The sequence below is a fragment of the Pristiophorus japonicus genome, chromosome 26, assembly GCF_044704955.1.
Source record: "Pristiophorus japonicus isolate sPriJap1 chromosome 26, sPriJap1.hap1, whole genome shotgun sequence".
Lineage (NCBI taxonomy): Eukaryota > Metazoa > Chordata > Chondrichthyes > Pristiophoridae > Pristiophorus > Pristiophorus japonicus.
The window spans coordinates 14,635,982-14,658,651 of NC_092002.1; the positions used below are offsets into that span (position 1 = coordinate 14,635,982).

The 22,670-nt window shown below is 48.1% G+C and overlaps 2 protein-coding genes across 2 annotated transcripts in view; one reads left to right on the forward strand and one right to left on the reverse strand.

Moving 5' to 3' along the window:
- nkpd1 (NTPase, KAP family P-loop domain containing 1) overlaps positions 1-8,449 on the forward strand; it is a 29,580-nt gene extending 21,131 nt beyond the window's left edge. Inside the window, exon 3 of the mRNA XM_070867612.1 lies at positions 6,378-8,449. Within this exon, the coding sequence (XP_070723713.1) occupies positions 6,378-8,086 (1,709 nt within the window). The 3' untranslated portion in view covers positions 8,087-8,449. The remainder of the gene's footprint in view (positions 1-6,377) is intronic.
- Positions 8,450-18,190: 9,741 nt separating this feature from the next.
- bloc1s3 (biogenesis of lysosomal organelles complex-1, subunit 3) lies at positions 18,191-21,590 on the reverse strand. The gene is made up of 2 exons (XM_070867613.1): positions 21,490-21,590; positions 18,191-19,577 (listed from the first exon to the last, which is right to left on the reverse strand). The coding sequence occupies exon 2, from the start codon at positions 19,562-19,564 to the stop codon at positions 18,983-18,985; it is 582 nt and encodes a 193-aa protein (XP_070723714.1). The 5' UTR covers positions 19,565-19,577; positions 21,490-21,590; the 3' UTR covers positions 18,191-18,982.
- Positions 21,591-22,670: the final 1,080 nt, after the last annotated feature.

The following is a 22,670-nucleotide window of genomic DNA, read 5'->3' on the forward strand; positions in this document are numbered from 1 at the left end:
CTGCCGCCGCCTCTCGCTACTGCTGGGCCTTTTATAGGCCTCCGACACCACGCACTCCCGCCTCTCGGACTGCCGCTGTCTGTCGCTGCCGCTGGGCCTTTTATAGGCCGCTCCGACACCACGCACTCCCGCCTCTCGGACTGCCGCCGCCTCTCGCTGCCGCTGGGCCTTTTATAGGCCGCTCCGACACCACGCACTCCCACCTCTCGGACTGCGAAACAAAGAAATGGCGGACCAGTTAAACAAATACTTTGGTTCTGTTTTCACGAGGGAAGACACAAATAACCTTCTGGAAATACTAGGGGACCGAGGGTCTCGTGAGAAGGAGGAACTGAAGGATATCCTTATAAAGCAGGAAATTGTGTTTGGGAAATTGATGGGATTGAAGGCCAATAAATCCCTGGGGCCTGATAATCTGCATTCCAGAGTACTTAAGGAAGTGGCCATAGAAATAGTGGATGCATTGGTGATCATTTTCCAACAGTCTATCGATTCTGGATCAGTTCCTATGGACTGGAGGGTAACTAATGTAACACCCCTAAAAAAGGAGGGAGAGAAAACGGGTAAGTATAGACCGGTTAGCCTGACATCAGTAGTGGGGAAAATGTTGGAATCAATTGTTAAAGATGAAATAGCAGCGGATTTGGAAAGCAGTGACAGGATTGGTCGAAGTCAGCTTGGATTTATGAAAGGGAAATCATGCTTGACAAATCTTCTGGAATTTTTTGAAGGTGTAACTAGTAGAGTGGACAAGGGAGAACCAGTGGATGTGATGTATTTGGACTTTCAAAAGGCTTTTGACAAGGTCCCATACAAGAGATTGCTGTGCAAATCAAGCACATGGTATTGGGGGTAATGTATTGACGTGGATAGAGAACTAGTTGGCAGACAGGAAGCAGAGAGTCGGGATAAACGGGTCCTTTTCAGAATGGCAGGCAGTGACTAGTGGAGTGCCGCAGGGCTCAGTGCTGGGACCCCAGCTATTTACAATATACATTAATGATTTGGATGAAGGAATTGAGTGTAATATCTCCAAGTTTGCAGACGACACTAAACTGGGTGAAGTTGTGAGCTGTGAGGAGGATGCTAAAAGGCTGCAGGGTGACTTGGACAGGTTAGGTGAGTGGGCAAATGGATGGCTGATGCAGTATAATGTGGATAAATGTAAGGTTATCCACTTTGGGGGCAAAAACACGAAGGCAGAATATTATCTGAATGGTGGCAGATTAGGAAAGGGGGAGATGCTACGAGATCTGGGTGTCATGGTTCATCAGTCATTGAAAGTTGGTATGCAGGTACAGCAGGCAGTGAAGAAGGCAAATGGTATGTTGGCCTTCATAGCTAGGGAATTTGAGTATAGGAGCAGGGAGGTCTTACTGCAGTTGTACAGGGCCTTGGTGAGACCTCACCTGGAATATTGTGTTCAGTTTTGGTCTCCTAATCTGAGGAAGGGCGTTCTTGCTATTGAGGGAGTGCAGCAAAGGTTCAACAGACTGATTCCCGGGATGGCGAGATTGACATATGAGGAGAGACTGGATCAACTGGGCCTTAAAACACTGGAGTTTAGAAGGATGAGAGGGGACCTCATAGAAACTTATAAGATTCTGACGGGACTGGACAGGTTAGATGCGAGAAGAATGTTCCCGATGTTGGGGGAAGTCCAGAACCAGGGGACACAGTCTTAGGATAAGAGGTAGGCCATTTAGGACTGAGATGAGGAGAAACTTCTTCACTTAAAGAGTTGTTAACCTGTGGAATTCCCTGCCGCAGAGAGTTGTTGATGCCAGTTCATTGGATATATTCAAGAGGGAGTTAGATATGGCCCTTATGGCTAAAGGGATCAAGGGATATGGAGAGAAAGCAGGAAAAGGGTACTGAGGGAATGATCAGCCATGATCTTATTGAATGGTGGTGCAGGCTCGAAGGGACGAATGGCCTGCTCCTGCACCTATTTTCTATGTTTCTGTCTTGCCCTTGCATATATCCTCGCTCCCGCGATGTGTTGGATCGGTTCATTCTGTGATGAAAATAGAATGCGCTGAAAACCGGCTTTTCCGTTGTCTTCCCGGGTCCGTACGCACTTCGTACACACTCCGTACGAACCCGGAAAGTCCGGGATTTCTGAGCCAATGATTCAATTTTGTGAAACTAGATTGGAATGTGGATGTTCTAGTGGTTTTTATTTTTGTGCTGTTGGAAAGAGAATGATGTGATGAGTAGCAGAGGAAATGCCAGGAGTGTGAGACTGCTGTCGAACAAAGAGCTGTGGTTAAGGTTATTGGCATCAATCATGAATAATTTGATCACAGAGTCTGGGTACAAAGAGGCCGTCTATGTTGGATCCTTCCTTCCTCTTCGTGTTTCTCGTCTTCCACTTCCTCCTTCTGTTCTTCGTGCTCCTGCTCTTCAGCTTCTCGCCCAATAGGTGGTGGCAAGGCCCGTTCCCTCATGATGGCCAGATTGTGCAGCATATTACATAGAAACATCGAAAATAGGAGCAGTGTACGCCATTCGGCCCTTCAAATCTGCACCACCATTCAATATGATCATGGCTGATCCTCTATCTCAACACCATATTCCCGCTTTTTCCCCATACCCCTTGAAAGCTTTTGTTTCTAGAAATCTATCTATCTCCCTCTTAAATATATTCAGTGACTTAGCCTTCTGTGGTAGAGAATTCCACAGGTTTACCACCCTCTGAGTGAAAATATTTCTCCTCATCTCGGTCCTAAATTTCCTACCCCGTATCCTGAGACTGTGACCCCTTGTTCTCGACTTCCCAGCCAACGGATACATCCTCCCCACACCCAGTCTATCCAACCCCATCAGAATTTTATACGTTTCAATGCGACCCCCTCTCATTCTTCTAAACTCTAGTAAATACAGGCCCAGTTGACCCAATCTCTCCTCATAGGACAGTCCTGTCATCCAAGGATCAGTCTGGTGAACCTTCGCTACTACTACAAATATTGATACCTGCTCAGCTGAGTCTGTAGGGCTCCTTCAGAGCGGCCCAGGCAGCGGAAGTGTTGCTTGAGGTCACTGATGGCTGGCGTGTGCAGTTCGAAAACGGTAGCACTGGCATCAAAGCAGCGTTGCACATTGATTTATGGCACGATCTGCCTGCTCTGGATGTCGCTGGCGGTTGTTTGGCTCGGCAACGCGCGCTAACCCCATTACCAAGGTGGCGTCCGGCACACTTCCCATTGGAAGTGCGCGCGCTCGCATCTCGGTCCCCATTTTCACTCCTTATGTGGCTGCATAGTGCCACAGTGTCAGCCGTGGCTCAGTGGGTAGCACTCTCGCCTTTGAGTCAGGTGGTCATGGGTTTGAGTCCCATTCCAGGGAATTGAGCACATAAATCTAGGCTGATACTCCCCGTGCAGTGCTGAGGGAAAGCTGCACTGTTGGAGGTGCCGTTTTTCAGATGAGACGTTAAATCGAGGCCCCGTCTGCTCTCTCAAGTGGACATAAAAGATCCCATGGCACTATTTCGAAGAAGAGCAGGGGAGTTATCCCCAGTGTCCTGGACAATATTTATCCACTCAATCAACATAACAAAATAAAAGATCTTCTGGTCATTATCACATTGCTGTTTGTGGAAGCTTGCTGTGTACAAATTGGCTGCTTCCCCACATTACAAAAGTGACTGCACTCCAAAAGTACTTCATTGGCTGTAAAGCTTCGAGACGTTTGGTGGTCGTGAAAGGTGCTATAAAAATGCAAGTCTTTCTTTTGTTTTTAAAAAGTGGGTGCTGCATGTTTCAATTTAGCCCCCAACGAATTTCTAGCGTGTATTCGGGATAGATTTCCAGAACAATATGTTACAGACCGACAAGGGACCATGTCATATTGGATTTAGTGATGATTAACAAACTAGAATTAGTTAATAATCTGACGTTGAGAGAATCTTGCAAATAGTCACCATAATATGATTGAATTTGATGTTAGTTTGAGAGGGAGAATCACCAAACAAGGTTTTCAAATCCCTCCTTGGCCTCATTCCTCTCTATCTTTGTAACTTACTCCAGCCCCATAACCCTCACCCACCCCGAGATGTCTGCGCTCCTCTAATTCTGGCCTCTTGAGCATCCCTGATATTAATCGCTCCACCATTGGTGGCCGTACCTTCAGCTGTTGAAGCCCTAAGCTCTGGAATTCCCTCCCTAAACCTCTCTTTCCTCCTTGAAGATGCTCCTTAAAACCTACCTCTTTGACCAAGCTTTTGGTCACCCGCCCTAATTACTCCCTATGTGGCTCAGTGTCAAACTTTTGTCTTAGAGTACTGCTGTGAAGCAGGTTGGGACATTTTACTACGGACACAGAAGGAGGTAGGGTTTGGGTGGGGGGGGGGGGAGGGGGCGGTGGAAGGGGGATGTAGGTAGAGAGCGATACGAGGAAGTGGTCAGAGATAGTCTTATCTGCGATTGACACGATGGGAGTAGCGAGACCACGAGAGATGGCAAGGTCGAGGGGGTGGCCGTGAATATGGGTTGGGGCGTTTACATGGAGGGAGCGATTAAGGGAGGATAGGAGGCTTGTGAACTCAGAGGAGAGAGAGCATGATGAATTGAGATGGAGGTTGAAATCACCGAGGATGAGAAGTTGTTTGGTGCAGAGGGAGAGGGAAAGTAGTGAAAAAATACTGGTAATAACGTTTTTGTGGTATTTGGGTGGGTGGTAGAGAACAAGAATTTTAAATGGGGTGAGAGGGGTGGGATACGGTGAGATGCTCAAAGGAGGAGAAAGTGCCAGAGTAGGGGGACAGACCGCGGTGTGATCTGCTGATGAGAGGCAGTCTGTATGTGGGTGATGCAGGATATTTTCCCCCACTGACAAGTGGTGGAAGGTATAGCTAGGCAGAGGAGGCTTCGTTTAAAGGTAAGGTATCATCGCCCCTCAACCACGTTTCCGTCAGGGCCATGATGTCGATACTATCGTCCACAATAAGCTCATGGATGGGAAGGGCCTTGTTCTCAAGCGAACGGACATTCTGGAGGGAGATGCGGTGATGGCTGCCTCTACTGCCTACTGCCAGCATCCACAGGGTCAGCGCTGGTGGGGGTAGGTGGGGAGAGGAGATTGGCAAGATTATAGCCACCAGTGGGCTGGACAATAATATTGACCCATTTCAGATAGTCTTGCCATTCCCCAACTGAGATGTAATTTTCTCCCAGGCCTCGACAAATCGAAACATAGAAAATAGGTGCAGGAGCAGGCCATTCGGCCCTTTGAGCCTGCACCACCTATAATATGATCATGGCTGATCATGCAACTTCAGTACCCCACTCCAGCCTTCTCTCCATACCCGCTGATCCCCTTAGCCGTAAGGGCCACATCTAACTCCCTCTTGAATATATCCATCGAACTGTACTGAACAATTTTCTGTGGTAGAGAATTCCACAGGTTCACCTCCCTCTGGATGAAAAAGTTTCTCCTCATCTCGGTCCTTTATGGCTTACCCCTTATCCTTAGACTGTGACCACTGTTGACTGTATGTGGGTGATGCAGGATATTTTCCCCCACTGACAATCCCTCCCTGTGGCAACCACCTCTTTTCTTGATGGTCTAATGTGGGGAAGTGGCCAGGATGAATCCAGATCACATAACCACGTTGTGCAGTGCAGTAGTATACACATGTACTATGCAATTGGAGCAGTGCCTTGAGACACCCCAGGTTTGCGAAAGGTGCTATATAAATGGAAGTGCTTTCTTTCTACAAAATAAGAGCATAAGAAATAGGAGCAGGAGTTGGCCATACGGCCCCTCGAGCCTGCTCCGCCATTCAATAAGATCATGGCTGATCTGATCATGGACTCAGCTCCACTTCCCTGCCCGCTCCCCATAACCCCTTATCCCTTTATCGTTTAAGAAACTGTCTATTTCTGTCTTAAATTTATTCAATGTCCCAGCTTCCACAGCTCTCTGAGGCAGCGAATTCTACAGATTTATAACCCTGAGAGAAGAAATTCCTCCTCATCTCAGTTTTAAATGGACGGCCCCTTATTCTAAGATCATGCCCCCTAGTTCTAGTCTCCCCCATCAGTGGAAACATCCTCTCTGCATCCACCTTGTCAAGCCCCCTCATAATCTTATATGTTTCGATAAGATCATTCTTATACATTTCGATATAAGTGGAAGTGCTTTCTTTCCACAGAATGATAACGATGTTAGCAATTGGAGGGACATTTTAAGCATTGAAGTTCAGAAAGCTCAATTTGTGCTTCGAGTCGCTTGACACAAATTGACCTGAATTTGTGAATCAAGGATGGCTTCATATTCGCAGCTGATCTTTATAAATAACATCCTAAAATTAAACAAGTTACATCGGTATTTGAAAAGTAAGTGCCTGTGCTGACTCTGCCGTCCTTTTCTAGAGCATATGGTAGCAGAAGCTCTCAGCAGAGAGAAGAAGGAGCTGGCGAAGAGCCGGGATGGTCCTCGGGCCGCCTGTGGTCTTGGATTTCTGTTGCTGTTGTGCCATTTGGTTTTTCTCAAGCCTCAACTGACCAAGCGGCACCAGAAACGGAAAAATGTCCGATTCATATTCGTTCAGTTCCGGGCGTGGGAGTTCGCAGGCAGTGAGAAGCTGTGGGCTGGGCTTATAACCACACTGTGCGATAACATCAAAAACAAGTTTGGGTGCATTCCCACCGGCATCGTGAGGGCCCTTGGTCACCAGAACACGATCGAACAGAGTGACTCAAGCCGTGAATGGGTGCCGAAAAAAATGCTGGGCATCCCAGTATGGCTTATCTTCACCATTCTCCTGTTGCTGGCTGTGGTGCTGGCTATATTTGTTGCAATGTATGGCTTCTCCATTGGCGAGATGGACAACGATTACATGGCAGCCGCTGAAGGGGTTGGCTTTGGGTTAATTGGCATTTCTGCCCTCATGACCTTGAAAAACTCCCTCATGGTGGGCAAGAATATACTCGTCAGCCAAAAGGATAAAATGGAGAGCCTGATGAACAAGTCAGACTTCAGCGCGCAGCTGGGCTTCATGAATGATATCAAGCAAGAAGTTAAAGTGCTTACAAACTTCATCCACTACATGGAAATCTTTGAGCGGAGACAAATTCGAGTGGTGCTGGAAATCATGAGCCTGGACAGGTGCACTCCAGATAAAGTTGTCGGGGTTTTGGATGCTATGAACATCCTTCTTTCAGACCCGGACGCTCCTTTCGTTTCAGTGCTGGCGGTTGACCCGAGCATCATTGTAGCTTGCGTGGAGAAATCCAGCACCCTCAAGGGTATGGCAGACAATGGCTACGAGTTCCTCAACAGGATCGTGACACTGCCCTTTTCCGTCCCCAAAATGGACACGCAAACCAAACTCGACTTCCTCCGGCAAGTGGTGGAAGGGCAGAACCCCCTCGCCGACGAGAGCCCGCAGCAGCCTGAACGGCTCAAGGCGAAGAGGTTCCCGGAGAATCCTTTGGAAAGCTTTCCGCTGATGAGCGTTTCCAGTGGGCCCGAGCAACCTTCGAAGCAAAGAAACGGGACCAAGAACCCGGGCCAGCAGATCCATCAGGCTTATCAGTGTTTAACGGACCGAGATAGCAACCTCCACGAATACATCGAGGAGAACTTCGTGCACATGAGGAGGATAGTAAATATAATCCCCATTATGATGACGCTCATGCTGGAAAGTCGTGGCTCAATGAGCTCCTTCTCCCCTCAGAGAGTTGCTGCCTGGGTGATCTTGGCCAACAGTTGGCCGTGCCGCCTGAGCTGGGTCTGGCAATGTTTGGAAGACGCGGAACAGAGGAAGGAGTTGGGTGAAGGAGAGAACGATATCCACGACGAGATGCTACTGTGGACCATTTATGAAAACTCATCAGAAGGGTTGCAGCTAGTCCAGTCCAGCATCGATAAATTATTGGCCCTGGATGGAGACCCTGAAACCTTCCAGAAGTTCCTGTCAGTCAGTTACAAGTTCACCGTTAAGGATGCGAAAACCATTCTGCCGTATACAATTAATCTAGATTACTCCTTAAAAAGGAAGATGGAATTACTTCTCGGAAGCAGATTATTGGGGAGAAGAACAGTCCCGTCTCCTGCCAAGACTACGAGCTTTGAATGAGAGGTCATAGAGCGAGGGAGCATTTGATAAAAATAATTCAACACTGAAGAATGAACTTCTCTACAGGGTAATGATCCCTCAAGCATAACACCCAACTGTTCAACCACCATAATAATCACAAGGATTTGAGGCAGGCAAGAGCACCTTTTCCTATGACTTGATCATTGAATCATAGCACTGCCAACAAGAATATGTACTTCATTATATTAATTAAGTGCAGATATAAGGAATCGCCAGCATTGATACAAAAGCAAAATACTGCGGATGTTGGAATCTGAAGTAAGATCTGAAAATGTTGGAAATACTCACTTGTACTTCTTGTAATTTAGTATACTATATTCGCTGCTCACGATGTGGTCTCCTCTACATTGGGGAGACCAAACGTAGATTGGGTGACCGCTTTGCGGAACACCTCCGTTCAGTCCGTAAGTGTGACCCTGAGCTTCCGGTCGCCTGTCACTTTAATTCTCCGCTCCACTCCCACTCTGACCTCTTCGCCCTCGGCCTCCTTCACTGTTCCAACGATGCTCAATGCAAACTCGAGGAACAGCACCTCATCTTTCGTTTAGGCACTTTACAGCATTCTGGACTCAACATCGAGTTCAACAATTGCAAACTATAACCTCTGCCCCTATTTATTTTTTTTTTCTGTTGTTCTCTCTTTCCTTCGGCAGCTATTGATGATTCTGCCATTTACACTCTATCTAGACTCATCTTTCGTTTCTTAACTTGTCCCATTACCATCTCCTTTCGCTTTGCATCATCATCCCCTTTGTGTCTCTAATCTCCCTGTCTTCCACCCTATCACAGACCTTCCCTTTTGTTCTTTCCTACCATCTCCCCTTTTCCCGCCTCTTCACTTGCTTAAAAACCTGTTACATCTCGAACTTTTTCCAGCTCTGACGGTTATTGACGTGAAACGTTAATTCTCTCTCTCCACAGATGCTGCCTAACCTGCTGAGTATTTCCAGCATTTTCAGTTTTTATAACCTCCAGCATTAGTTGGTCAATTAAATGTTACTGCTATTTGTACAGGTTTAATCGAAATTCGCACCTTAATGAGATGGAGAGATGACGTTTGGCCAGATGGCCGAAAGTAATGCTTTTGTCCTCACAAAATCTCACAACACTTAAGCAGGCCAGGGGGGAAACATCCTCCCTGCATCCACCCTGTCAAGCCCCGAAAGAATTTTGCATGGTTCAAAGCCCATTAAGAACTTTGTATGTTTCAAGATAACCGAGGTCCCTCATCTCTGGTATCATTCTGGTAAAACTTCTCTGCACCTTCTCCAGGACCTTGATAAGTTGAGGCACTTAAAATGAATTTTTTTTATAAGAGTATTGCATCAGATGTTCCTGTGATTGTGTCAGCAGGGAGAAGGTTTAATCCAACAGCGTCTCTCAATTCATTGGTAACAAATTCAGGAAGACCAGATGTAACTGGGTGACAACATACTCCTGAAGCCTGGATTGGCATACCTCAGAGCTCGAGAAGACCCATCAATATTTAAAATTACTAGTGTCTTGCTCAATCATTTGATTTGTATGAACTCATCTGTTCATAGGCTACCTGAACAAAGCGATTAGGGCCTAGAAATGTGGTAATGTCCATTTTTGGGCGTCTTAACCGCAGAGTGCCAGCAGCCCGTGCTCAAACGTAGAGGTTGGAGGAGGATCGGACTGTGGTCCTCGGACCTCATTATCCTGTAGGTGGCACAGCGATAGGTGCCCGCGCAGTCGGCAGATTGGGTAAGAAGATCGGGGGAGGGCTGCAGCCTGCTGTATTGTTTGGAGGGGTGGTCGGCATTGCTGTCGGGGAGGGCGAGGCGGTCCTGGCCTGGGTCAGAGAAAGATTGGGGCGGGGTGTTAAGAGGTTGGGAGGAGGGGGAGGGGGAAGGGAGGGGAGATTGTGGGGGTGGGGGGGTTGGAGGTCGTAGATCTTGGGACTGGGAGTGGCGATGATAATGGTAAGCACTTACCTTTTTTTAAAATTCCGTGCTGTTTGGCGATGGTTTTCCCGGGGCAAACAGCACTGGCTGCCTTAGGCGCAAACCAAATTTGCAAGAGGCAGCAGAAGCAGGGGTTAGGTCCCTCATTTGAATATCTGAATGGCCTAATGCCTGTTTCAAATATGGGCAAACTACGCCTCTTGTTTGGCCCTCACCAAAATGGCGTCCGGCGCTGCCCGCACCAGAATTGCCCGTGCACATGGCGCGGACGGCATTTTGGACACAGTAGTGCTGAAAAATCGGGCGGTATGGAGCCGAATTTCCAGGTCTATATTCCTTTATACAAATGCCATCTCTGTTACTTTGCTGTATAAATTATAACGGCTAACTGCAAAACTAGGATTAGAAATATAAAACAGTCAGTGGTTAATCCATTAAGGAATTCAGGAGAAACTTCTTTACTGGTTAAAATGTGGAACTTGCCACAAGGAGTAGTTGAGGTGAATAGTGTAGAGACATTTTAGGGGAAACGAGGCAAGTACATGAGGGAGAAGGGAATAGAAGGATATGCTGATAGGGTGAGAGATGGAGAAGTGGGAGGAGGCTGATGAGCAGCATAAACACCAGCATGGATCAGTTGGGCTGAATGGCCTGTGTCCGAACTGTAATTTCTATGGAACTTTGCCAAATATCTAATTTAATCTTTTAAATTGAACTTTACAATTATTCTAAGCTCGGCGGAACCCATCTAATGCTGTGTTATTGTAATTCACAAACTGTTTGCAGTCATTATGTTGAAAACTGTATTATTCTTACATGAAAAAGAGTGAAATAAAGTGGTTTGTTAAATCGTGTCCTATCCAGTTCTTGATCTTTCAGAGCTGAGTCAAGAGTTAAATGGTGTTACCACCACTCCGGTACTTCACCCATGCTAATCACCAAGTGCTGAGTTACAGAGAGAATGAAGCTTGCTTTACCCTGCCCCAACAGTGCACTTTAGACCCAATCTCACAGGAACATTGCTTACCACAGGATTGTGATGTTTCCATTTCACGCACCGATCATAAGAAATAGGAGCAGGAGTCGGCCATTTGGACCCTTGAGCCTGCTCCACATTTAATATCATGGCTGATCCGATCATGGACTCAGCTCCACTTCCTCGCCCGCTCCCCATAACCCGTTACTCCCTTATCGTTCAAAAATCTGTCTATCTCCACCTTAAATATATTCAATGACCCAACATCCACAGCTCTCTGGGGCAGAGAATTCCACAGACTTACAACCCTCTGAGAAGAAATTCCTCCTCATCTCAGCCCCTTATTCTGAGACTTTGCCCCCTAGTTTTAGTTTCCCCTATGAGTGGAAATATCCTCTCTGCATTCACCTTGACGAGCCCCCTCATTATCTTATATATTTCGATAAGATCACCTCTCATTCTTCTGAACTCCAATGTGTATAAGCCCAACCTACTCAACCTATCTTTATAAGTCAACCCCCTCATCTCCGGAATCAAACTCGTGAACCTTCTCTGAACAGCCTCCAATGCAAGTATATCCTTCCTTAAATATGGAGATGAAAATTGGCCTCACCAATACCTCGTACAGTTGTAGCAGGACTTTTCTACACTTAGCGGCAAATTATGGGTAGTTTGGAGCCAGACTTATCTCTGCCAGTAATTAGATCGAATACCTACCGAATGGCTCGGACAACTGATTTGCTAATGTCTGCTAAACGGCAGATACGAACCTTCACAGTATCAGAGGAAAAGCCATTTCTCGTCTGACCTCAAGGGAGAGTTGATTCAAAACTCTTCATATGCCCAAACATTCCAGTTTTAAATCAAGTCGAGGTGACTTAAGTTACAAACAAATTAACCATTTGCACATCAGGAGTTAAGGATACAGCAAGCACACCTTCAAACAAAATACAGGCAAATGGAGCGGAGAGCTAGTTTAGCAAATATAGTTCATTTCTTTCTCACCTTTTGAAAAAGGGTTAGAAATTTATCCAGTTTGAAAATCAGAGTGAAGACCTCGTTATCTATGGGGCTGCAACAGAAGCCCAATTCATATAGGAGTGTTAACACGGCCTGACAACAGGGAGAGAGCCTGTATTGCTCCATAGTTAATGAACCCTCACAAAATCGCAGGAGTGCACGGGCTTGAAACGTACAAATTCTAAGAACATGCTTTTGTTGGCAAGTTGTTAAAGAGTTATTGTTTTGAGTTATTAAGTTCTTAGATTGAGAGTAAACTAGCAAGAAATATAAAAACAGACGGTAAGTGCTTCTACAAGTATATAAAAAGGAAGAGATTAGCTAAAGTAAACCTTGGTCCCCTAGAGGACGAGACTGGGGAATTAATAATGGGAAACAAGGAAATGGCAGAGACTTTGAACAAATATTTTGTACCTGTCTTCAAGATAGAAGACACTAAAAGTATCCCAATAATAGTAGAAAATCTGGGAGCAAAAGGGAGGAAATTAAAATAGTCATTATCACTATAAGAAAAAGTACTCGGCAAACTATCATCATAGGCAGTTCCTCGAAATCGAGGAAGACTTGCTTCCACTCTAAAAGTGAGTTCTCAGGTGACTGTACAGTCCAATACAAGAATTACAATCTCGGTCACAGGTGGGATAGTGGTTGAAGGAAAGGGTGGGTGAGGAGTCTGGTTTGCCGCACGCTCCTTCCGCTGTCTGCGTTTGGTTTCTGCATGCTCCTGGGGACGAGACTCAAGGTGCTCAGCGCCCTCCCGGATGCTCTTCCTCCACTTAGGGTGGTCTTGGACCAGGGATTCCCAGGTGTTGGTGGGGATGTTGCACTTTATCAAGGTGGCTTTGAGGGTGTCCTTGAACAGTTTCATCTGCCCACCTGGGCTCGCTTACCGTGTAGGTGTTCCGAGTGGAGCGCTTGACTTTGGGAGTCTCGTGTCGGGCATGCGGACGATGTGGCCCATCTAACGGAGCTGGTCGAGTGTGGTCAGTGCTTCGATGCTGGGAATGTTGGCCTGATCGAGAACACTGATGTTGGTACGTCTATCCTCCCAGTGGATTTGCAGGATCTTGCGGAGGGAGCGCTGGATGTACTTCTCCAGCGCTTTGAGATGTCTACTGTATATGGTCCTCGTAAGACAAAGGTCCTCCACCAATCTAACCCTGCCTCACAGCACTGCCCCCCCACCCCTCTTCATCAATATCCACGGTGCGGCCTTGGACAAAATGGACTATTTTCCATACCTCGGGAGCCTACTTCAGCAAGGGCAGACATCAACGACAAGGTCCAACATCGCCTCAAGTGTGCCAGCGCAGCCTTTGGTCGCCTGAACAGGAGTGTTTGAAAACCAGTACCTCAAATCTCGCACCAAGCTTATCATCTACAGGGCAGTAGTGATACCCGCTCTCCTATATTGCTCAGAGACTTGGACCATATACAGTAGGCAAACTAATGGGACTAAAGGTTGACAAGCCCCCTGGATCCAATGGCCTGCATTCCAGGGTCTTAAAAGAAGTGGCTGCAGAGATAGTGGATGCATTAGTTGCAATCTTCCAAAATTTCCTAGATTCTGGCGAGGTCCCAACAGATTGCAAATGTAACGCTGCTATTCAAGAAAAGAGACAGAAAGCAGGAAACTATAGGCCAGTTAGCCTAACATGTCATTGGGAAAATGCTGGAATCCATTGTTAAAGAAGTAGTAGCAGGACATTTAGAAAGTAATAATAAAACCATGTTGACTCTGCTTGATTGTATGAAAGGAAAATCGTGTTTGACAAATTTATTAGAGTTCTTTGAGTATGTAATGAGCAGGGTGGATAAAGGGGAACCAGTAGATGTAGTGTATTTGGATTTCCAAAAGGCATTCGATAAGGTGCCACATAAAAGGTTACTACACAACAACTTGTATTTATATAGCGCTTTTAACGTAGTAAAACATCCCAAGGTGCTTCACAGAAGTATCATGAGATTTAAAAAATTGACACCGAGCCACATAAGGAGAAATTAGGGCAGCTAAGGAGCGTCTTGAAGGGGGAAAGAGAGGTAGAGAGGTGGAGAGGTTTAGGCAGGGAGTTCCAGAGCTTAGAGCCCAGGCAACAGAAGTCACGGCCACCAATGGTGGAGCGATTATAATCAGGGATGCTCAGGAGGGCAGAATTGAAGGAGTGCAGACATCTCGGGAGGTTGTGGGGCTGGAGATTATAGAGATAGGGAGGGGCAAGGCCATGGAGGGATTTGAAAATAGGGATGAGAATTTTGAAATCGAGGTGTTGCTTAACCGGGAGCCAATGTGGGTCAGCGAGCACAGTGGGTGATGGATGAGCATGACTTGGTGCGAGTTAAGACACGTACAGCCGAGTTTTACATAGGGTTGAATGTGGGAGGGCAGCCAGGAGTGCATTGGAATAGTCAAGCCTAGAGGTAAAAAAGGCATGGATGAGGGTTTCAGTGGCAGATGAGTTGAGGCAAGGGTGGAGCCGGGCGATGTTACGGAGGTGAAAATAGGTGGTCTTAGTTATGCTGCGGATATGTGGTCGAGAGCTCATTTCAGGGGCAAATATTACACCAAGGTTGCGTACAGTGTGGTTCAGCCTCAGACAGAAGTTGGAGGGATGGAGTTCAGTGGCTAGGGAACAGAGTTTGTGGCGGAGAGCGAAAACAATGGCTTCGGTCTTCCCAATATAAGAGTTCATGGTGTTGGGGGTAATATATTAGCATGGATAGAGGATTGGCATGGACAGAGAATTGGGATAAATGGGTCATTTTCAGGTTGGAAAACTGTAACTAGTGGGGTGCCGCAGGAATCAGTGCTGTGGGCTCAACTATTTACAATCTATATTAATGCCTTGGATGAAGGGGCTGAGTAACGTAGCCAAATTTGCTGACGATACAAAGATAAATGGGAAAGCAAATTGTGAGGAGGACACAAAGATGCTGCAAAGGGATATAGATAGCTTAAGTAAGTGGGCAAAAATTTGACAGATGGAATATAATGTGGGAAAATGTGAGGTTATCCACTTTGGTAGGAAGAATAAAAAAGCAAAATATAATTTAAATGGAGACTACAGAATGCTGCAGTAGAGGGATCTGGGTGTCCTCGTACATGAAATACAAAAAGTTAACATGCAGGTACAGCAAGTAATTAGGAAGGCAAATGGAATGTTGGCCTTTATTGCAAGGAATATGGAGTATAAAAGTAGAAAGGTCTTGCTACAACTGTACAGGGCGTTGGTGAGACCACACCTAGAGTATTGCATGCAGTTTTGGTCTCCTTATTTACGGAGTGATAAACTTGCATTGAAGGCATTTCAGAGAAGGTTCACGGTTGAATCCTGGGATGAAGGGGTTGTCTTATGAGGAAAGGTTGAACAGGTTGGGCCTATACTCATTGGAGTTTAGAAGACTGAGAGGCTATCTTATAAAGAAAGACAGACTTGCATTTATATAGCGCCTTTCACGACCACCGGACGTCTCAAAGTGCAGTACAACCAATGAAGTACTTTTTGAAGTGTAGTCACTGTTGTAATGTGGCAAACTAGGCAGCAAACCTGCACACAGCAAGCTCCCACAAATAGCAATGTGATAATGACCAGATAATCTGCTTTTGTTATGTTGATTGAAGGATTAATATTGGCCAGGAGACCAGGGATAACTCCCCTGCTCTTCTTTGAAATAGTGCCGTGGGATCTTTTATGTCCACCCGAGAGAGCAGACGAGGCCTCGGTTTAACGTCTCAGCTTATTGAAACATATAAGATTCTGAAGGGGTTTGACAGGGTAGATGTTGAGAGGATGTTTCCCCTCGTGGGGGAATCTAGAATTAGGAAGAATAGTTTCAGAATAAGGGGTCGCCCATTTAAGATGAAGATGAGGAGGAATTTCTTCTCTCAGAGGGTCATGAATCTTTGTAATCTCCCCCAGAGGCCTGTGGAGGCTACGTTATTTTATATATTCAAGGCTGAGATAGATAGATTCCTGAACGATACGGGAGTCAAGGGTTATGGAGAGCGGGCAGGAAAGTGGAGTTGAGGCCAAGATCAGATCAGCCATGATCTTACTGAATGGCGGAGCAGGCTCGAGGGGCCAAAGGGCCTACTCGTGTTCTTCATTCAGTCCCTGCAGTCAGCACTTGGTGTTTGTATGACGAGAAAAGCTTATAACGGGATGTCTGGTTTGGCTCCTGGTTCACTAGATTTATTCCTGGGATGAAGGGGCTGTCTTATGAGGAACGGTTGAGCCTATACTCATTGGAATTCAGAAGACTGAGAGGTTACCTTAAAAAAAAAAGATTTGCATAAAGCGCCTTTCACAACCAGCGGCCATTCGATGACCTCCTGAGATGCCGAGTGGGGAAATGAGGGGCCTCCCGCAACAGGTCTCAGTGGGCAGGTTGATGTGAAGTGTTCCAGGGTCTGGGAGTCGTGGCCAAAGTCACACTCGATTTGTCCCTCATCGTCCACGTGTAGAACATTTGGCCGCATCGTCTGTGCCCTGCGCGGATTGGGTCGAGCACCGCCCACTGTCCTCGAGGGAGGGCGAAGCCCGGGACCTCTGCGAATCAGCACTTGGACCTCGACAATCAGAAGCAAGTGAAGGGATTGCTCGATCACTTTCGTTTGGTGGCGTCACCTCTGGCCTTCCCAAATACTAAAGGACAACAATGGATGAAAAGCTCAGGTTATGCCAGTTCTGAAGCCCTTTGTAATGTACGCGCTCACAGGATTGTAGAGCTATTGCTGCCTGCCTCTCTTCCACCGTTACATCCGAGCCGGGGCGCCCCCGGAGATGGAGCACGCGGTGTCCACCGGTACGCTCGCGGCCTTCCGCGAGGGGTGGACGCCAGAGGAACTGGAGTGCATCATCACCCCCGGCAACCAAATTTTAATTTGATTTAATGTCCAAAGTTTAATTTATTTGTTGTGTTGGTTTTAGTGCCCCCCCCTCCCCCTCCTTTTAGCCAGGGGGCACTTGCATAATTTGTGTGTTGGTGCCCTCAAAAAAAAACAAGGGGCACTTGTTTGAAAGTTTCTGTTTTAGTGCCCGCCCCCCACCGCCCACCCCATCAGGAGGCATTTGAGTTAACAAATAATGTTTTACAGATTACAACAAAATTGTAGAGCTGTTGCTGCGATGTGGAGGAGTCAGTGTTCCATGTGTATGTATAATGTGTGAGGCTGCAGACCCTCTTTCATTATTTGAAGGGGCTGCTCCTCGATTTCTGGCTGCACTTCAGTCCCACGCTCCTGATCTTTGGGCACCCGGTGCGGAGGGGAGCGGGTAGGTCGGAGGGCCTCCGCGTAGGACTGCTCCTGGGCACGGCCAAGGGGGCCATCAGCTGGTCCAGGCAGCGGGCGGTCGAAGGGGTCCGTTCAGCCCGACTGCCTGCCTCTCTTCCGCGGTTACATCCGAGCCAGGGTGTCCCTGGAGATGGAGCACGCGGTGTCCACCGGTACGCTCGCGGCCTTCCGCGAGAGGTGGGCACCGGAGGGACTGGATTGCAACATCACCCCCGGCAACCAAATTTTAATTTGACCGGTTACGGTTTCTTTAAAGTTTTGTTGTAAATTTTTGTGCTCTAGTGCCTCTTTAATAAGGGGGCACTTGGCTTTATCAGTTAATTTTAAAATAGTTGCAGCGCTGTTGCATTGTGAGTGGCTTAGCCAGTCACGTGATGTTCACAAGACTCAATAAAACCCCAGGCCATTGGGCTAGGCCATTCACGATGAGGTATGCAGTTGTGAGTCTAGTGGATGAACTGGTAATGTGTAGTGTGATTGTTAAATCTTTGTTAATAAACCAACTAGTTCTTAATAGCAATGTGTTGCTACGAATTCTTAAGCAAAGAACCCATGAAACAAATACATTACACCCTTAGTCCCATTAGATTTTCCCAACCAAGCCGACTGCTTGCGCGATCCTCGCAGGCAGGGTGCACCGCAGAAGGCAAGGTGAGATCGGCTCGGACTCGATTACAAGTCGAATACTGCCGGCCAGCCCGAGCAACCTGTTGCTCTGTCTCTGGCCTCGAGGCACTATTTGTCACGCTGCAGACCGGCCACAAGGGGGCGCCTCGAATGCCACGGTTACCAAAAAAGAAATGCGGTGGCAGCATTAAACTGTTGGCAATGAAAGCTTTTCTTCCAGAAACCACTCAACTTGAAGAAAAAGTGCAAAAATGTTTTACTGGTACGTACAGAATCTTGTTATAAACACGTGTGTGTGTATGTATATATATTATATATAAAGGCAGTTTTAGACCATCTCCTGATAGAATCGCAGCATTACAGCCTTCATTCCCGAACCCAGAGGCAGCCCGCTCCTACCCACTCTCACGCCGACTCTCGCCACGAACGCAACAAAACTTTTTGTTCACACCTATTACAGTGCTGCCTCCAGCATTTCCGCTAAACACAATAAGGGAGGTGCTAACTTTGTGTCCTATTGTGACTAAGTAAACAATCCAGGATGCAAAAAACCAGGTGTTGCCCTTTCAAACAGAGCGTTGTAAAACACTCAGATTATCAGTGTAAGCAAGCAGCGGGAGCAATTCGAGGCGATGAATTAACAGCATCATACAAGAGGCGTATCGCACAACTGTGAAGCGAGCTGGGGATTTGCTTTCCCTTCGGTTTTATCGGGACCGGATCATCCCGGTGACAAAACTGGTTATAAATTAGCTCAGCGCTGTACAGTACTTGCAAAGTACTTGGATTCTACACTCCTGGGTGATCTAGGGATCCGCCAACGGTGGGCAATAAGCAACGGTGGGCAATGCAACTCAAGCCCCGACGGAAACCCCCGAGCTCAGTTGAAATTAAAACCTGCTGGCAAACCACTTTCACAAAACCAGCCGAAAATGCAGTTATTCAAGTAGTCGAGAGCTTGCAATGCGCCCGAAAGGCCTTGGGTGGGGCTGCAATCTGCAACGGGATGCTACCCATCTCGAGAGACACGCTCAGACCTGTGCTACGCTCGCTGCCGAGGGGGGAATCTGGATGTCGGGCAGCAGGTTGCAGCTTGTGATTATGTCCATTGTGTCGGTCACCGATTTCAGATCATCCAGGATGAGGCGGATGCTGTGCGAGGCATTGATGACGCCGGCCTGGGCAGTGCCGAGGTGGCCGGTGGCAGCCCGGATCTCCCGGGCGGCGCTCTCGTACATCTGCTTGACCGCCTGCTCCACGTCGTGGCGCAGCCGGCCGTCGCTCTCGCTCAGCTTCTGCTGGAGCAGGGTGCTGAAGCGGCCGGGGTGCCGGATCCTCACCGCCGGCCGCTCCTCCGCCACCGCCGGGGCGGCCGGCCGCTCGTCCCGCACCACGATCAGCGGCGGCAGGCTGCGGCGGATGGCCCGCTGGATGTCCCGCGCCGCCGCCGCGCAGTCCGCATCCTCGTCGTCCGTCTCCGAGGCTTCGCCCGGCACCTTGGCGCCGACCTGTGCGACGCCGGCCGGCGAGGCGGATGTGAGGTACAGCTCCTCCTCCGAATCGGTCTCGGACGCCTCCCCCTGAACGATGGTCTTGTACAGAGTGGTGGCCATGCTGCTCGCTCACCTGAATAACAGAACGCAAGACGGTCATTTCATAGAAATGGACGGCACAAGAGGTGGCCGTTCGGCCCATCGCGCCTGCGCTGGCCGGCAAACTGCGACCCAGCCCAATCCCACTTTCCAGCTCTCGGTCCGTAGCCTTGTAGGTTACGGCTCTTCAAGTGCACATCCAAGCACTTTTTAAATGCGGTCAGTGAGTTCCAGACTCCCACCATTCTCTGGGTGAAAAAAGTTCTCCTTAGCTGCCCACTAATCCTTCCACCAATCACTTTAAATCTATGGCCCCCGGTTATTGACCCCTCTGCTGAGGGAAATAGGTCATAAGAACATTAGAACTAGGAGCAGGCGTAGGCCACACGGCCCCTTGAATCTGCACCGCCATTTAATACGATCATGGCTGATCCGATCATGGACTCAGGTCCCACTTCCCTGCCCGCTCCCCATAATGCCTTAATCCCTTATTGGTTAAGAAACTGTCTATCTCTGTCTTAAATTTATTCAATATCCCAGCTTCCACAGCTCTGTGAGGCAGCGAATTCCAGAGATTTACAACCCTCTGAGAGAAGAAATCCCTCCTCATCTCAGTTTTAAATGGGCGGCCCCTTATTCTAAGATTATTCTAGGTCCTTCCTATCCACTCTATCTAGATCCCTTATCATTTTACGCACCTCAATTAAGTCTCTCCTCTGTTCCAAAGAAAAAAACCCCAGCCTATCCAAACTTTCCTCACGGCTAAAGTTCTCCAGTTCAGGCAACATCCTCGTAGATCTCCTCTCTGTACCCTCTCTAGTGCATCTTTCCTGTAATATGGTGCCCAGAACTGCACGCAATACTCCAGCTGCGGCCTAACCAGTGTTTTATACAGCTCAAGCATAACCTTCCTGCTCTTGTATTCTATGCCTCGGCTAATAAAGGCAAGTATCTCCTTTGCCTTCTTAACCACCTTATCTACCTGGCCTGTGACCTTCAGGGATCTGTAGACGTGCACTCCAAGGTCCCTTTGTTCCTCTACACTTCTCAGTGTCCTACCATTTAATGTGTATTCCCTTGCCTTGTTAGCCCCAAATGCATTGCCTCACACTTCTCCACTGTTCTGCCCACCTGACCAGTCCATCGGTATCCTCCTGCGGCCCGCAGCTTTCTTCATTATCAACCACACGGCCAATTTTTGTATTATCTGCAAACTTCTGAATCATAGCCCCTATATTAAAGTCTAAATCATTGATATATACCACAAAAAGCAAGTTGGGACTGGCTTCTCTTTATCTCAAGCTAGCAGCTTCCTCCAGCCCTGCCACTGGTCTCCTGTGTGGATGAGCCAATGATGTAATGGAGGGGGAGTGGGAGGGGGGGAAACAGGACAGGCTAAATGACCTCCTGTGCTGGTAGAGACTGCGGGCACAGGGACCCGGGGGCAGTCCCGAGGGGTGAGGGCCCAGCGATGGCTCATCTACATATCACGTCGTGAGGTACTCTCGTATTGGCTGGCTCGCTGTCAACTACCACGTCGCGCTGCCCCTATTGGCTAGCTCGGCTGTCAATCACCACATCGCGCTGCCCCTATTGGATGGCTCGGCTATTAATCCCACCGCCTCGTTCCCCCTATTGGTCGGCTCCGTTGTCAATCACCAGGCCGCACTCCTCCTATTGGCCAGCCCAGCTGTTAATCCCATCGCCGCGCTCGCCCTATTGGCCGGTTCGCCTGTCAATCACCAGACCGCGTTCCCCTATTGGCCGACTCGGCTGTCAATCCCTTCCCACGCCGCGTGCGAAGGGCCGGCTCGGTCAACAAGCGCGAGGCGGGGAGCAGCGCCAATCGTCGGCCGGGGACCCGCGGCCGGTTCAAATTCCCCGGCATGACAGCCCAGACAATGAAGAAACCCGCAGTGGCGATTCAAGCCGTCCGCCGCCATTACCTCACACAGCCACTCCCGGGAGATTCTGCCACCGAGGAAGAAGCGCCGCGGGGCGATGACGCATCAGCAGGCCCCGATCACGTGATGCTGATGGCGACAGCGCTCCCGAGCGGCCTGGAAGGTTCACTGCAGCGCCCGGGGGCTTTATCGTTAATGGCGGCAGCGACCCCCGGCGGCTGGGAGGGTGAAACACTCTGAGGAGCGCCGTCTTATTAATGGCCACAACGACCCCTGGCGGCTCGGAGGGTAAAACACTCTGAGGAGCGCCGCCTTATTAATGGTCACAGCGCCCCCCAGCGGCTCGGAGGGTGAAGCATATCATCAGGTGCTCTTTATACAGATGGGTGTGCGCCCATGACATTCCCCTTTCAGAACCAGGCTGTGTTCAGGAACAACTTTTGCCAAGTTTTACAAATCCGAATTAGTTATGACAGACTGGAGACATTTGGCCATTTTGCATTTTAAAAGGAAGGCATATAAGGCTAAATCCTAAATAATTAAATGGTAGCGACAGGAACTCTCATTGAATTAAAAAAGTGCTTGGATATGCACTTGAAGAGCTGTAACCTTCAGGGTCAAGGCTACGGACCAAGAGCTGGAAAGTGGGATTAGGCTGGGTAGCTCTTTTTCGGCCGGCAGAAACATGATGGGCCGAATGACCTCCTGTGCCTTAACTCTCTATGATTCTATGAATATTTATTCACAGTAAATTGCACGAATAGGACAAGGAGACACGGCTTCAAAATAGTTCAATGGCAACATTAGGATTTATGATAGTTCTTCACAGAAAAGGTAATCCACATTTGAAATGCTCTTCCAAACAGAGTCGTGAGGGGGGGGGGGGGGAATATCCTGGAATTGTTCGCTGCTGCAAGATTGGGCCAGTTGGATCTTTCCGAATGGATGAAACTGAGGTGGGGCAAAGCTTCTATCCTTAATCATTTTATAAGATTAAATAAATGGGGCATACAAGCATGGCAGAAGGGTCGGTAACCAGAGGGCACAGATTTCAAATAATTGGCAGAAGAACCAGAGGCGACACGAGGAAAAAAGTCATTTATACAGCGAGTTGTTATGATCTGAAATGCACTGCATGAAAGGGTGGTGGGAGCAGATTCCATAATAGCTTTTAAAAGGGACTTGATACGGAAAAATCTGCAGTTCTATGGGGAAAGAGCAGG